The 17,166-nt window shown below is 45.7% G+C and overlaps 1 protein-coding gene across 2 annotated transcripts in view; it reads left to right on the forward strand.

Moving 5' to 3' along the window:
• The window catches only part of SYNPR (synaptoporin), a 109,904-nt gene that overhangs the window by 71,270 nt on the left and 21,468 nt on the right, over positions 1–17,166 (forward strand). For both annotated transcript variants that reach the window (XM_055709831.1, XM_005432554.4), the window contains one exon: positions 8,780–8,904. In XM_055709831.1, the coding sequence (XP_055565806.1) occupies positions 8,780–8,904 (125 nt within the window). The remainder of the gene's footprint in view (positions 1–8,779; positions 8,905–17,166) is intronic.

Below are 17,166 nucleotides of genomic sequence, written 5' to 3' on the forward strand. Positions count from 1 at the left end.
GATGTCACTCAGCCGTAAGGTAAACCCCTGTGTTTATTAGAAGGAGTAAATCCTTAGTAATAACTTTGATCATACTCCGTATGCATTTAAATTATCTTGTGGGCCATTTTAAACCCAGATGATTTAAACCCACCAAGCAAGCAAGGAAAAGAGCAGCCGTCCAACCTTTTTTATTTTATAATTAAATGTTTACACTTGTTACACAGTAAATCCCATATAATCAACCTGTAAAGCCTGTACAAAATCTGTGTTTTCAAGAGGGAGCAGGAAAAGAATTACATTTATGCATGAACCTGAGCATCTGCTGGCTTGCCGAACCTTACCTGTTAATAAAATAAGGATTAACATGAGCTGTTAGAAAACCTCTCCTTTACCTGAGCATGGCTTTCCTTGTTTTTTGCATGTGGCAGTCACACGTAATCGATGCCAAAGCAGCTCATGAGATGGTGCAGGCATGTGGGGGGACAGCTGGCATGGGTGAGAGGAAGGGGACACAGCCTGGAGGTGGCTGCTCTCTTGGGCTGGCACTGGCGATGCTCTGGGCACTGTCACAGTGCGGATCCTTGTCGAGACCACCACGGTTGTCTGTTTTGCTAGCAGTCTATGACTGGAAAAGCTTTCAGGGCCGAAAAGGAGTGCATGTCTCTGCTCTGAAGTGAGAGATGACACACCTTGAGTTATTTGGGCATCATAGGTACAAATCTAAACAAAACTGTCCAACTTGTGCTCCCACATCCTTAAAAGAAGAGTGGAGGAAGAATTCTGAAAAGGATGTGGAGCTGTGGAGACCGCAGAGGGAGAGCTGTAACTTCCAGACTGCCTTACAGCTGGGCTGGGAAAGGGCTGCTAGCTGTCAGTGCAGTGATGCTGTGGCTCTGTGGTACATCCCAATGGGAGCAGTGTACCCCTGGTGATTACCCCAGGTCCTCCTAAATGTCTCTGCAGCAAGTATTGGTGGATTTTGTTTCATGGAAGACTTGTTGCCACTCTGTCAGTTTCCACGTACAGAAAGCAATTTACACAATAAATAACAAAACAGACCCTCAGGTCCTTGTAAATGTTTCTCTCAAACCTTTGGCAAATGGTTAGAGGGGCTGGAAGAGCTTAGCATCTCTGCCCCACTGTATAAGTAGCTTTGTGCCCTGACAACTTCTCATTTCTCTGAGTCCAAGAACAGGCTTTCTAAATATGTCTATTTTCTGCCCGTTAACTCTTCCGTGCATGCTGGCAACCTTAGCATTAGCTTTCAACTTTATGGCTGACCCATTAAATACTGGGTGAAACACATCTCACCATCTTGCATTATATTTTGAGCTTAATAAATAGGAAAGGCATTACACAGATTCTGTCTGGCCATCTGGAGGAACAGTGTTCTTTACCTCGACGAATGACTAGCTAGTCCTCTCGTATACAGTTGGGGTTTACTCTATTAAAATATAATGAGAAAAGACTGCTGTACCATTACGTGGTGGAGCTAAATGAGATTTTGTTGTGGTTTAACCCCAGCTGGGAACTAAGTACCGTGTGGCTGCTCGCTTGCTTCCCCCCCCCCCGCCCCGCCCCCGCTGATGGGATGGGGGTGAGAATCTGAAAAAAGGTAAAACCCATGGGTTGAGACAAGGACAGTTTAATAATTGAAATTAAATATGATAACAACAACAATCATCATCATCATCATCATCATCATGTATTGAAAGGGGAGACAACACAAAGAGAGAGATAAACAAAACCCAAGAAAGACAAGCGATGCACAGCACAGTTGCTCACCACCCGCGCTGACTGATGCCCAGCCAGTGCCCGAGCAGCCATCGGCCCCTCCTGGCCAACCCCCCCAGTTTATATACTGAACATCACGTTCTGTGGTATGGAATAACCCTTTGGCTAGTTCAGGTCAGCTGTCCTGGCTCTGCTCCCTCCTGGCTTCTTGTGCACCTTCCATGCAGAGCATGGGAAACTGAGAAGTCCTTGATTTAAAGTACTGCTTAGCAACAACTAAAACATCAGTGCGTTATCAACATTATTCTTATACTAGATTCAAAACCACAATACTGTACCAGCTACTAGGAAGAAAATTAACTCTATCCAGCTGAAACCAGGACAGATTTTTTTTATAATAATCAACGAAAGATGAATAAAAAAGATAAAGGTTTTCTTCAAAGGAAAAAAGATAAAATTGTCTCCTTGGGATTAAAGTATTGTAGAACTAAATTATTATAAAATGGTCTTTACTCAGTAAAAATACCCCAATTTCATTCCATAAATCTTTCCATTAAGAATCAAATTAAGTGGATTTTTTTTTTTCATTTAAAAAATGCAAAGCACTACATGAAATGCTGTTCTTTAAACAGAGGATGCTGCAGGGCTCCTGCCCGCTGCAGGGTCAGGTCCTTCTGTCCAGCTGGCAGCATCGAGGGCTGCTTTCTGCAGGGTGCCCTAAAATGCCCAACAGAGGTTTGCTGCTGCAAGTGCCCCAGCAAAGAGCCCAGCCATGTGGGGAGGTCTTGGAACATGTCTTCTCCAGGTGGGTGGCAGTGGCTGGGGACACGGCAGCTCGTGCTGTGCAGGTCCCGCTGGCCTCTGTGGGCTGGAGGATGTGGTGTGTTCCAGCAATAGCCATCCTCACCACACAGCATGCGTAAGAAGGGGCATCCTTCACTTAGCTCAGTATAGAACCATACAAAATTGTTGATGCAGAGATGTTCCTCCAGCACAACTGTACCTGCATTTCCATTCCCCTTTGAAAAGACACTGGAAACATTAGGTCTGATGCTAAGTGAAAGCTATGAGGTGCTTTGTGTTGGATCTGGACAGTTTGTATGTCCCCAGTTCCAGCATGGTGACATCAAAAGCCCTTTCCTAGCTGCCACCACATCCTGAGGTGCCCATGGTCTGCAGGTGCCTCTGGACATGAGACGGTTGCTTGAGTGGTCCTTCAGTGGGGTGCTAAAACAGGCACTGCTGGGGTCAATGTTTGGGCAGACATACAACATTCCCCAGATGGGGCATACATGGTTCTTCAAGCCCCAGACTCTGAGATGTTCCCTCATCCCTGGGCTTTCCCCTCCATGCAGAACAGGTGTGGGCAGGCACAGGATCGTTCTTTGCGATGCTGCAATCTATTTGTAAGGGGGTACACGCTAAATCCCAGCAAGCAGTGAACAATTGCTTTAGGGTTTATTTCTCAGCAGGAGCAGAAGATATTTCAGTTTTCTCCCTGTATAGTTGCTGGAGGATAATGACTCCTGCTAGTCATCGCCTACCCGCCCAGCACTGCGTCGGCTGCGATGCTATCCACCTCCAATTCATCAACCAGTCAAGTTGATATAATTAGGGATGCCGAAGTCAATAATCTGATAATCTCCAGTGCACAAAGGCTTGTATGTAGGAGAAGTGATTCCAGGAAGTCTGCAGCTCAGAGCCGTGCAGGAAAAATGCCAGATTTTAAAAAAAGAAACAGGCAGAGACCCGGAGGAGAGAGTGCTTCCTAATCCTTCACTGGTGACATATTTTGGGCCATCAGCTCTGCAGTAAATGTTTTCCCATACAGTCAGTTAGTGCCTTCAAACCTTCCCTTTACAGCCTTAATAATAATGTTCAGTTACTGGTTCTGCTTTATAAATAAATAATCTCAGTTTAATGAGACACTCTGCCGGGTGAGCGATGCCGGCTGTGGGGGGCATGTCTCCAGGGCCCTGGCAGCAGCGTGCTCCCTCCCCGCTCTCACACATGCCCTTGGCCACGGTGAGCAGCAGAAAATGTAAAGCAATATAACATTTGGCAAAGCTTTTGCTGTCTCTTTATTATGGTGAGCCGGAGAAAGGGAAGTCTTACCTCAAGAAATGATGCCAAGAAAATACGCCTGTTGTAAAACGCTTTGAACATGTTAAAGGACTAACAAAAGAGTAGGCGTTTCAAATATTTCAGGTTGCTCTTTAAAAGTGTCAGGAGTTCCCCTTGGCTTTCCAGTGTTAGGGCACGGGAAGGGGGCTGGGGGTCCTCTCTGGGAAAGCATCCAACAGGTTCATTCCCATTTTCCTCCCTCAAGCCCAAGTGAAAGTGCTGAAGACCAACCCACATAGTGAGCTATGTGTCCCTCACAGACTGTTTTGGGCCAGCACAGCTCCAGGTAAGACCAAGACAGTTACTTTTCAAGATCTTGCCATCCTGGAGGAGTCACTGAGGAGCCCTCAGGCAGAGCAAGGATCTCCCCTTTGCACCAGGATGGATTTGGGGTGCATCCCCAGGGTGGCTACATCTCATCTGCCAGTGAGCTGTCAAAGGCTGCTGCACAGGGAAGACGTGCTCCCGGAAACAGCAAGTGGATTATATAAAAGTTTCATCAATTTTAAATGACAGTGTTATCTTCCTAACGGGATGTTTTAGCTGTAACATGCTCTGCATAAACCTTTTAACTCGCCTTGTCAGGAACCATTCTGCCTTCTTCTGGTGCGCACAGCGAGCCTGTCGCTCAGCAGGCATTGAGAGGAATTGTCGGAAAGCCAAACGTGGAGAAGCGATGGGAAATCATCCCATTTTTCCCTTGCATGGCGGGATGAGTGATGTCCAGGGTCGTCTGCCGAGGCGCTGCCAACTGTCTAATGCACAGCTGGGACTTCAGCTCCCCCAGGGCATCGCATGCCCCAAGCCCCTGGCCACCGAGGACGTCTGGGCTGGGAAATAAGGGGACCAGCCTGGAGTCTGGATAAATAACAGCTCCTGAATACTGAATTAGAGGGTCCATTGCCATTGCATTGGAGCTTGGCACCAGAAGAAGGAGGCCTTCCAGATGATCCCATAAATCAGCTGGTGAACTCTTGCCTGCCCTGGGTGGGTGTGAAAAGTGTGTGCTCTGCTGGATATTATATTGCTATTTTTTCTCAAAGTGTGAAGGAGCCAAGTGATCTTTAAAACATGCTAATCTGATCTGACAGAGAAGGCTGTTTGTTATTGTGCAATACCATAATAAATGTAATTTCTGTTGGTTAAGTTAGGCTATGGGATTTACCTGACTTCCTTACAAAAATATACCGATAGTACAGGCCAAGGCTGCAAGGTCCTACAGGGAATATCACCATAACAGGAGCAGTGGATGGGGTGTTAATCACCATACAGAAAGGCATTGTGAGCTTCAGAGATGTGCTGTCTTGTTAGAGATGTGTGGGAAACCATGTGGAAGAAGGGTGATCTTCCAGCCAGGCTGGACTGGACATGGGAGATGTGCATTGCTCTGGTCTGTGCTGGAGAGCCCAAATAATGTCCCTTCCTCCCGCTTCGGTCTATGGCCTCCTCGGGTGCGTTGGTAACTGCTTCCATAGCGCACGTCAAACAAGCGGGATGCTTGCTCAGGGTCTTATCCCATATCGAACATGGACCATGGATCCAGGCTGGGGACAGGCATTCCCCATTTCCCCACAAGGGCACAGGCAGATGTGAAGGCAGCGACCTCGCCATTGCATCGCAGCTGCAAGGCAATGCCTGCAGCTGCAGGAGGGATGCAGTGCCCATGGGCTTCACCCTCTCCCGTGCCAGCAGGCAGGAGCAGCCCGGCACAGCCACTGCAGCAAGGATTTGTTGCCTCAAGGGCACCATGTTTCTCCCGGCTGCTGCTCCTTCCGGGAAGGCAGGTGCAGCACCGGCCATCGGGGCTGAGCCTTGAGAGGCAGCAGCCATGTCGTAACCAGAGGTAAACCGTGTGCTGAGGAGATTTATCTCACACGAAAGGGAAAAGCAATATGCATGCATACTGCAGATGGGACTGGCGCTGGGTGTGGATTTATAGGCAAGGAGTAAATAGGAACATAGGGAAACGCTTTCCCTTTCTCCATAAACTTTTCAATTTCAGAGAGGCCAGATTCAATAAAATTATCTCACAGATGGAGGTTTTATTGAATCTGGCCCATAAAGCTCCCATTATGGGGTTTACAACTGCCATTTACACAAATCCTGCTATAATAAAATACAGTGGTGTTTACAGCATTCTTGCTACTGCCACAGAATTACAGTGTGCGCAAAACCCAACAAGTAAATCTTGGCTTATTGCACCAGGCACTCCACTGACAATATAAAGCAGCAAAACTGGGGGCAGGGGGGGCGGGGGGGTGTTGCTTGGGCAAGAGGAGAATTATGCCTGCTGCTTGGCCAAGATACCCCAGGGAAATACCATTGATTTACAGCCCTCACCCTGCTCTCCTTCAATGCAAAACGTAAATATGCTTGCAAAAGGTGCTGCACGGCCTCAGCACCCAGCTGTGGGGACTGGCTGGGCTTTACTGGCAGCTGGGTGATGCCAGCCGTTAGCAGCACCTGATCCAGCCACGGCAGAGAGCCAGGCTCGGGTTGGCTGTGGCCTTGCTGAAGTTCGGTATGAAAACCTCCAGCTGGCTCCTTCTCCTTCTCCTACCTGCCTTGTGGGTGCTGTGGGTGCTTGTGGCAGCATCCGTGATGAGTAACGGTGAAAACTGGTGGGCAGCCCTGGTGGGTTGTGGCTGAAGAGGAAGGAGGCTGAAGGGTTTGCTGAACAAGTGAAAGCATCTGGAAAGCTTCTGGTTTGGAGCTGAAAGTGGGGCTAAAGGGTGAGTAAAGACTGGATCTCAACTGCCCGAGGGACTGAGGCTTTGGGTGCTGAGTCTGCTGTCAGAGGTGCTCTCAGTAGGTGAGAGAAAAAAATAGGAACTCTGGAGGAGATCCCTTTTAGCCCGAGCTGTGGTTTGGGGTATGGCTCTATGGCCTTGGTGAATAATCACCGTGGCACATGTTGATGCTGGTTTCCAGTACTTGATGAAGGGAGATGCATTTCCATTGCATATCTTTCCTCTCTGCTTGTCCCCACGTTGAGCGCTGTGGGTGGGAGGCGATGGCTTTTCCTTTATGGCAGGTCTGTCTCACACCGCAACCCTTCAGTTCCCTCTTGAGGTATCACTGCATTAATCGTTGTGCCTCCCTATGTATTTGCAAAACACTTATATTTGCAACTCCATTAATTAGGTCAGAAAGCAGGTCACACTCATCTCTCCATCATCTCAATATATTGTTTTCTGACATCGCCTCACAAATTAAATGAAGATGTTTAATACTGATTTTCAGTGCTGTGCTACACGTAAAGGCAGAAACCTCTTGTATTTGCAGAGGAAGTGTCTCATTGAAGATGAGGGAACATAATTCAAGTTATAGTAGAAACATTTATTTCATGGCACATATTTAACAAGTCAATTCACAGTAAAGTTCAGCCTTCCCTTTCTCCAGCAAGCTCAGCATGAGGAATTGATTTGATCAAAGTTTTTTATCAACCTTCCTTATCCTTGGACACCTAAATACCTTTGCAAATCTCTCCTTGGTGATACGCCCTGGGGAGTAGCCGGGTGGGAACTTGCATTATTTTCCTGTTCTCTGTGCTTCATTGTGCTCAGCACATCACCTGCAACTGGGGCAGCTTTCCGAGCCCCTCTCCTCAGGAATCATCCCATAACCCGGCAGTGGCTGGGGAGAAGATGCACATGCAGAACTGAAGTCCAAGGAGGCAGCTGAAACTCCTGGCTTCGTTCTGGCTGTGGATTGGGAAAACTAAGATTAATGATGTGTTTGCAGAGCCTTGTGCAGCGAGGATAGGTTTGTTTTCTCTATCATATTTCCATATTGCTTTTACTGAAATGTTCAGTCCTTTATTTTGCCATTACATCTGCGTGCTGTATAATCTTTTGGTGTCCAGGAACGTGTTTTCTTTTCCAGATGTGTACACTGTTTCCTCTGCATTGCTGACTTTTGGCTTATTTAATGGCGACAGGGATCGGGCTGTTTGCTTGTCATTTCCCATATCAGCCCTACTGTACATCTCAGAGTAACTCTGTTAAAGCTGATGGAGTTGTTTCAGAGCTACAGTGCTACAATCAACACCACCTAACCTGTCCTTTAATTTAAATTACAACTGCATAAATAAACTGTCCCTGCTTCTGCTCAGGATTTTCCAGGGAAGCCTGCTTTGTCAATGACGTTTTAAGACACGTGCCTGCTTCCAGTTCCTGTGTTTGAACCCTTTGGTATCAATGCCGAGGTGTTTCTGGCCTGCATGCTCCCTCCTTCACATTTTTCTCCTGGAAGATTAAGATACGATAGGGGTTTGCGTCAGAACCACCCAAGCTCTTTGCTTCTGTCTGGTTTGCTTGAGCTTATCCTAACTCTTGATATTTTTTTTTCTGCTTTGCTGAGTGTAACTTTATTGTACCTCTCGGTGCTATAATAAAAAAAATGTGGGTTTTTTGCCAAGTCACACATGAAATGAGAGAGGCAGCATGATTCTGTGTTTTGCTATGTAATGGGATAGTGGCCACATGAACTGCCTTGATCTACTATTGCTACTCCTGGTTGCTCCTTATAAATACTTCTGCCAGCATTTTATTTGGGTTAAGACTGACTCATTATGCTCAGTCAATATTCATCCTTCTCTTCTTGTCCGAGCTTGCCTGTCTGTGGGATGATTTAAATAGCTGCCTGGGCTGTGAATCCCAAATGCGGTTCAAAACAGGAGGGGAGGGCAGAAATGCCTGACACAAATGGTGATGATTGCATCTACGTGTGGCAAAAGAGCTTCATGTTTTGTGGTTCTTTGTATTTGCTTTCGGGAAGGGCACTGGAGTAATGTATGGCAATGCTTTAAATGCACGGAGTGATAGTGATGGATAACCTGACCCAAGGGGGCCGGTGCTGCAGCGAGAGCTGCCGCATGGATCTGCTTGTGGTGGTTGCTGAAAGGAAATAAAATAAAAATGTTGTTTGTTTTTGACAGCTTTTTGCAATCTTTGCATTTGCAACATGCGGTGGGTACTCTGGAGGACTGCGCCTCAGTGTGGACTGTGCAAACAAGTCAGAGAGTGACTTCAACATTGACATAGCCTTTGCCTACCCCTTCAGGTAACCCGGCTGGGCTCGTGGCGGTTCGTTTGCAGGGAGCAGGCACTCGGGGGCTGATGCAGAGCCCATTTTCAGGGGGGGTGTCCCATAATTTATAGCAGATTCTGATTAAGCACCAATCTGGGGGGGGGCTCCTGAATTTTCCTCACAATGTTGTTTAGGCTCTGGGTGTGTGGGAGGAATGAGTCTGGCTGGAGCTGGTGTGGATGGGGCTGTGGGCACCGCTGGGGAATGGGAGCTCAGTGAAGAAGAGAGCAGTTGTGGGTGTCAGAGCCCCATAAAGACCAGGGCAGCTCAGGGACTCACAGGGGGCAGAATACAGCAGACGAGGGGAAGGAAAAAACCAACCAAAAACACATCAGTCCATGAAAAAAGGGGGATAAAGTGTCCATTGACTGTAGCATTGCCATTAAGCTGGAAATGAGGGGGTATTCCCAGCCGTTGGAGTAGCAAGAGTATAGAAGAGCTGCTTCCTGGGGGCAGGGAAGCAAAAGACAAAATAAATTTGAGCCATAATTTTGAAATGCTTTTTAAAATTCTACTAATTGCCTGTCTGCATATCTTGGTGCCTGAATACTTTAAACCCTGGAACCTAGAGAATTGGGAAAACCAGATTCTATGTTGTTTAAGTAGTCTGAAAGCTTGTAGTGAGAGGTATATATATATATATAAATGTTCATGCCATTTATGATCCTGCTTCAGAAGAACATCCGCAGCCTTCTGTTTTCAAAGATGTCAAGTCCACTCTAGAAACCTTTCACTTCTGCATAAGTGATTTCTTTGAGGAATTGAGATGATTAAGAAAAGAATGCATAATCTAATCTCAAGTCTAGTACACTGTGACTCTAAAATTATTTTGCTTCCTTGGAAATCACATGCTGTTTTGCTTATGATTGCTATGCACAGACCAGATGTAATAGCATTTACTTCTTTAACATGTTCTAAAATGCAGTAACTTCCAAACAGTGGAAATTGAATTTGATTCTTTGAACTGTTGTTCTTCCTTGACACACATTTATTACTCCAGCGGCACATTTCCTGGTATTACAAATGTTTATTTTTGTCTTGAACTTGTCTGCATTTTCTTTCATTTCTGCTTAGTATGCATGAGAGAAATCCTGAAAATTGAGTTATATGAATTTGTAATGTGATTCACTTCCAAATAGGTCATTTTTCTGGCATTCATTACAGAATACTACACTAAAGTGCTTCTAGTTTGCATGATTATAAAGTAGTACTTCATGTGAGAGGTTAATAAAATGGAGAGAAGTAGCCAGCAGGTATCTCGTGGTGTTTTACTAGGTTTGTTGACCATTGCTTCTCAAAGGAAGTAGCTGGATCTGCAGCTTCCCACAGTCTTGCTTATTAGAAAATGGGAAATAATTTCTGGGTAATTGTAACATTCCAGCATGTTGGCAAGTTGATGCAAAACAGAGTTTATTTGCAGAAGGGACCCAGCTGAGGCTGTAGGTGGCCCTTGAGCTGCCTGTGTGGCTCCCAGCTGTGGCGGGGTGTGCTCAGCATGAACAGGCAGGGTGTATGGTGTGTACAGTGGGATGGCTGGCCACGTGTGTAAATACACCTTCAATTTGCAGGGAAGAAGGTAGGTGACACTTAGCCAGCTGGTGTTTGGGGAGAAGCATGAAGATTATTCAATTTTTGTGCAGTTTGGAATGTTGCATGCTAAACCTGAGGCTTGTGCAAAGAAGTGTCCAAATCCACAGACTACGTGGGGTAGCAGATGGGTGCCTGGAAAACCTGGCCCAGTGCTACCTGTGGCACTTGGTGTCATTTCACTGTTTTATCTAAATATTCCTGGAATGTCCTCATGAACTTGCTCTTTCTGCTTTTCTCCAGTGCTCCTTCCTCAGAATGGAGAGAGGATGCTCTAAAAACAGCAGTGAGATTAGTTGGGAACGGTAACATCTCATATTAGAGCAGTTGATGCCCTTGGAAAAAGTAGGCACATTTTAAGTACAGGCTCTCTCATCAAAACTGTGATCCTGAAGCTCATCTGCCTGCACAGGCATGTAGGCACGGGCTTTGTGTAGGTAGGATGAATTTCCCACCAGTTGCCTTGCATCCAGATCTGAGTAAGTCCATATTCACATGGCATTTTCCTTTCAAATGCCTTCAATGCTCTGATTAGTGGCTGACATTTGGGGGAGGTGTAGGTGGAAGGAGAGATGCTGTGGAGCATCTGACACCACAGGGCTGGTGTGGTTGTCAGCAGTGACACTGAAGCAGTCGAATACCCGAGTGCTGCTTTTTGAGCTGCACCTTCCAGCATGACCTGAAATGAAGAAAGCCATGCAGCCGTGCTACCAGCTGCTTTCATTTCTGTTGCTGTGAGTTTGAGGTTTTGTTTTCTTCTAGAAGCTGAACTGCCAGACCTTGGCTAGTTGATAACTACATGTCAAGAGCTTTACGCAAGTAAACAAAACTGTAAGGCTCAACAGGACAGCTTGGCAAAGCAAGAGGACTTAGATGTTTTGAAAGTGAGGTCGAAGGAGCCTGAAAACATGCCCATTAAAGCAAGATCAAAATGGGGAGGGAGTTTTCCAAGACTGAAAGTCTGCTTGTGACTGGGGCCCATCACCTTAGGGTGGATGCAGGAGGGCAAAACCAATGCTGATGGGGTCTGGGGCTGTGTGATTAAAACATAGATTGCCAAGCTGACTTCAAGCCAGTGATTCCTGTAGCCCCAGGCTAGTCCTGGATGTACTGAAGCATTGCACTCTGCAGCAGGTAGCTCCAAATACTCCTGCAAATCAAGGAGCATCTCCGTGCCCTCTTACCGAGATTTTTCTCAGCCCCAACATAGAAGTTGCAAAGGTCTCCAGCAAACAGCGTGAATGAATTAAAGAGAAATCATTTGTTCCAGCAGACAGAGTTTTGAAGGGTATAGTTAAAAGTCAAGGAAGAACTAATAGCAGTTTAAAGTTATGGTAAGATGATAGTTGTGCTTGGCTCCTGCATTATCTTACTGCCACTGTAATCTCGCAACAGGAATTTGGGGAGCATCAAAAGAAACCCAAAGGAATCCCCTGCACAAAGTGGTTGATTCTCACTTCTGTGAGAATCACATTCTCTTCCCAGTTTAGTTCTGGACCTGGATTCAATTGCCCTTTGAAATGGAACAAGTGAGGAAAGACAGATAAGTACATTCATCACTAGAGAAGACCATCAGAGTAATCTGGCAAAGTGGTGCTTATGCATGGCCAGGAGAAGTGATCCCTTCAGAGAAAAGCCCATGTGGTGGGCACCTGCGCAAGGCTGTCGTGTACTAACTGCAGAGGGGTCTCTCCAGCATCACCGAGTAATTGAACCCAAATCTGGCTCCATAGTTTCCTCTGGAATAGGAGTTGAGGTGGATGCTTTTCCATCTACAACTGCACAGATTCATTTAAGCTTCCTGCAACCCACATCCATAACCCTGTAGTCACCCTGTAATGTACAGAGAAACCTGTAGTTCAAATCCAAATACCCTCCAGCATTGTCTCCTGGAGCTCTGCCACACTTCGCTACACATCCTGCCAGACTCCTCTGTGTCCAAGCTGATATTCATAAGGCCATTTCTAATAATCACCTGAAGTTTCCTCTCATTTCTGCCTGATTCTAGTTTTATCACACAGGATTTCTTTACCTCTTCATGCCTTGAAGCACAAATCAGCCTTTCATCTGGATACCTCTATATGTATTTCAGAAGTTTTACAAGTTCAAATATAGAAAAAAAATCTCTGGTCCCACACTAGCAGTTTTTTCTCAGCATTGGGATCTGTGCTTGGTACAGTATCTGTTGCAGACTTGGCCCACATTAGGGTGTTCATCAGTTTGACCCTCACCCCAGTAGTGATCCTCTGAGCGAGGGGGGGAAAAAAACCAAAACATCAGCATCTTGGAATTATTTGTAACTTTCACAGTCAATCACCCTTTCAAATTGGATTTGTCACTCATCCGAGTGCCCTGAAGCAGTATTTTTTTTTTCAATAGTAAGGGTCCTGGTGAAGGTCCTGTTTGTTTTTATATTATTCTGATCCCAGCAACATCTTTATCATGTACTTTTTTATTCATTGGTTTTACTTTGAGAGTGAGTGGTTGAAGAGTACACCTACTGTGCACATATTTGTTGCTGGTATTCATTGTTTTAAGGTGCTTTTTAACCAATCCTCCTAAAAGCAAATTTTTTTTAGTTACAAGCTCAGTGGTCAGGCTTGACTTACAGAGTCTATACTGAAGATTTTTTGCGACATAATTGTTCATCACAAACTGGTTTTCTTGTAACTGGTACAGTTGTAGTGAACTATTTGGGCTTCTTCAGCTACTGATTTAGATTAAACTTAGCATAGCAGAAGCGCTCTGGTGATGCTGTGCTGCACAGGCAGGCAGCATGCTGCTGGCCAGATGTTATCTGCTAATATCATCACCTGCTGCTTTGTGGTTATCTCACTTTTGCAAATCCCTGTCCTGATGGTGGGAGGAACACCTTGCCCAGCGTGGCTGTGGGGCGATGCTGCACAGGGCTCATGGCTCTGGGGAGCACCAGGACGAAGGGCTGGGCTGCACAGGGCTGCAGTGCCGTGGTCAGTGGAGTCCCATAGGAGTGCTGTCTGTCAAGTCTTGAGGCAGGTCCTGAACTAAAATCTCTTTGCCTTTAGCTTTTGGAGGTGCTTTAGCCGACCTTGCAGGCACAGGCTATCCTCCAAGTTAAATGCTGCATGGGGGAATCCATTTGGAGTGTATCTTGCTTTTCTTGTGGCATTCATCCTGCAAGCTACTTGGAAAGCATTGGCCCAGAGGATCACTTGATTAAATTTTAAACAGTCTCACCTGAGTCAGTGGTTAAGATAAGGGTGTGCGTAGGTGTTAGGAGAATTGAGCCATAGCCACTAGCAGGACAGAATGGGATTGCCTGATGCTGCTAATGTGAGGGCCTGATGAAAGAATGTCTGTGCATGTCTCTGTATCACAGCAATGAGCAAAACAAATGTTGTTTTCATTTTTATTTTATTTTTTTATTTTATTTTAAACCACCTTTCCAGTGAGCTAGTAAAACTGTCTCTTGAAGTAATCCTTGCTTCTGAAGGAAAAGGAAATTGTGTTTTATGGGAGCTTTCCATTCACTCCCTAAGCATCTCATCTGAATAAAGACATTCCCATTGAGCACCCTTTAAAGTGTATGCCTCATCTGCATGCGATCGGTAGGCTAGTCTTTCATTTAAAATATGACAGCCAGACCTAAATTGTCTACTTAGAAGCTACAGATGATAATTAAGGAGAAAGTAGCTAACTCTTTGTGCTTTGCAACTGTCTTTCTTTGCAAAAAGCCTCTGTTAATATTAGCACATTTCGGTGCCAGTGTACCAGCCTTTTGTTTTTTATTATTATCCATTTGTAGTAAATCTTGCTTCAGAACTCAGTGGAAAACATTCTGGCCAAAGGGTTATAAATTGGCAGACCAGGAGCTGCTGATAAATAGGAAGTCTTTAAATGAAGTAATTGCCTGCAAAGCTGACTTTCAGGCACCAGTGGCAGGCTCCGCTCCCAGCTGGCTTGGACCGATGTACCAGTCAAAGGTGGGAGATGGGAAGGAATAAAGTCATCTAGTCGGTTAAACTCCCTAAGGTTCGTGTTTTATTTTGTATGTGTTCATCACACAGAAGATGCCCCTTCTGCAAAGGCAGATTGTGGCCTCATAAGACTTCTGTGCGTAGACAGAAGCAAAAGCAAGCCAGCAGAAGTTGCACTAGCTTTGGGTGTGCTCTGTGCCAATATGTAGATGCCCCAGTTCCCAGGCGGATTTGGCAGAGCTCCCAGGAAGGTGAGAGGCACTGGTTAAACCCTGCATGACCTATTCCAGCTTAATGAAGGGAGAAATCTCCATCCTGGAACTCCTTAGATCAAAACTTGGTGCCTTTTGAAAAGCTGTGCTTTTGCACAAGCAGGAGTTGCAGGGACGGCCGGGTGAAGTTCAGCAGCAGAGGGCACAGGCTGCATGGTTGCAGTGGTCCCTTCTGGCTCTGCCATCGGCTGGCCCGCGAAAGCTGCATCAACTTAGTCCCTTTTCTTGCCAAACTGACCACCTCATCTGGCACTGCAGATCTGGGGTTAATATCTGAACTGACAAGAAGGTGTTCGATAATACATTAGTGAAGGTGGAGATTTTCATCAATACCTCAATTTATATAAACTGGCTCTTCAGGATGGGCCCTAAGGGCTCAGTCCTGGCTTTAATTATCTTCTTCCACAACAGTTTCAAACCCTGATCTCAACAGTGCTTTTTATACCTGATTTTGACCTCTTGAATAATTTGCCTAACAAGGACTTTTAGATTTTAAGTACTGTTAGTGGAAACTGGCAATGATGCAAGTGAGGAGCCTAATGTTGCATCCTGCTGGGCAAAATTCAGGAAATGAATCCTTCAGGATACAGATAATCTCTAACTGTGACGCCTTCACAAAAGTATTTTCATATTTAATGTGACCTAATGATGCAAAGCAGACTGAAGCATTAAGATGTATTTTTAACCAGGAAATACAGAAGTTGGTTTTTACCTTGGTTGCCATTTGTACATTCTGGTAATTTTTAGGGCAGTCCAGAAAATTGCAGCTTGATTGTTTAAAAATCTTTTTTGTTTTTCAATAAAAATCCAGTTAAAATCTTTTATTCCATGATGACATGAATGCAAGAACTTTCTGAGCTGTTTAAAGCATGTGGCTTCCCTGGCAGTGAAGGCATCAAGATCTTGGTCAAGTCTCTGTACTGAAGCAAGTCTGTAAGCAGCCTGGATGTGCAGCTGGTGTAGGCAAGCCAAGCTCTCCAATCAATGAGTTATTAAAAGCAATTAAAATCTGCAAATTGGTATTCTTCAGTGTCCGTGGGTCTTCAAGGACCACACTGGCTCTGGGAATACTGTCCTTAGACCAAGAGGACAGTAAAATGGGAGAAGATGTCTATGCTTTTATACACGGACAGCAGTGGTCTGAAGCAATGGCTGTCTGTGAGCACAGGGTACGATCCCTGTTGTCAGGGAGTTTAAATCGTTGCTGCTCTGATTAAAATGAGGTATCAAGAAGGATGACTTTGTAGCTCTTCTAGTTTTGAGTGCCTCTTCCTGACCCCAATTACAGTCTTCAAAACCCACTTTGTAGAATACTTCAAGGCTGGTGTCTTGGCCAAAGAATGGTTATTACTGCCAGCTAGCGCTTCTGTTGGAACTGCGGATAAATGCCAGTGCCCTTTTCCCACCAGTGAGGGACTGGGAGATGCTTCCAGCCACTTGATGCTTTGTTTCTGAATGAGATCTATAGAAAACCACCAGAAATCTGACACAGTCACATCTTCACCTTCTCTTTGAGGCTGACCCTGTACACAGGGTCCTCTGCACAACCACACTCAGCATCCAGCACCCTGCCTACCCCACAATCTCTTAGCTGATCTGAACGGCTTGGCTTCCATGCCAGACTACTTTGTACACAGCCAGGGAGCCACAGCCCAAGGGTGGCTACGTAAGCGGCAAAGTCCTTGCCCATTCACGCCGCTGGTGTGTTGGGCTGCGTGCGGTGATACAGTGCTTGTGTAGGTGAGAGGAGGGGGTCTGGCTGCCAGAGTCTGTAAAACTGTAAAGCCCCTAGTCCGTTACCCAGCCAGGGAGAGGCTGATTGCTCCAGCCAGCGGGCTTGTCACGGGGCAGCAGCTCTGCAGACAAGACGACTTTTCCAGATGTTGAGGTCTTCTCAGTTGCTGCTCTCCTCAGTGCTCTCCAGCTTCTACTTTGTAGTTTTTAATGACTTAACATTTGAAGCAAACGCAACCTTAGGGGCTGAACTGGGGCCATAGAGGAGCCTTGTCTTGCTTTGCAGCTCTTCAGACTGGTCAGGTGTTGTCCTCTGTTATGAACGTCCACACACAAATGTTGGGTGAACACAGAGCCCACAGACACACAGCTGGCTGGGAGGTAGATGGGGAAGGAAAGTGGTAGCAACTTTCTGGAGATGGTGTCTGCTGCAGAGAAGAGAGAATGCTGCTTCTTAAATCTTTGTTAAATTGTAGAAGCTTTTCTTTTGGCACTCATAACAATTGGATTCTTGATGAATCTGGGTGGTATTGATCCAGACTGGCTTATTTTGCTTCATAGAAGCTATATTTTATGTTTAACGCTGTTTCAGTGCCAGAAAAAGTCTTCATTAATGCTTTAGCCTGAATTTGTTCTTAAGGTGGAAGTCACTTTTGGGTTTGTTAATATATGCAGCTTTTTCACAA

This window comes from Falco cherrug, chromosome 4, assembly GCF_023634085.1.
Source record: "Falco cherrug isolate bFalChe1 chromosome 4, bFalChe1.pri, whole genome shotgun sequence".
NCBI lineage: Eukaryota > Metazoa > Chordata > Aves > Falconiformes > Falconidae > Falco > Falco cherrug.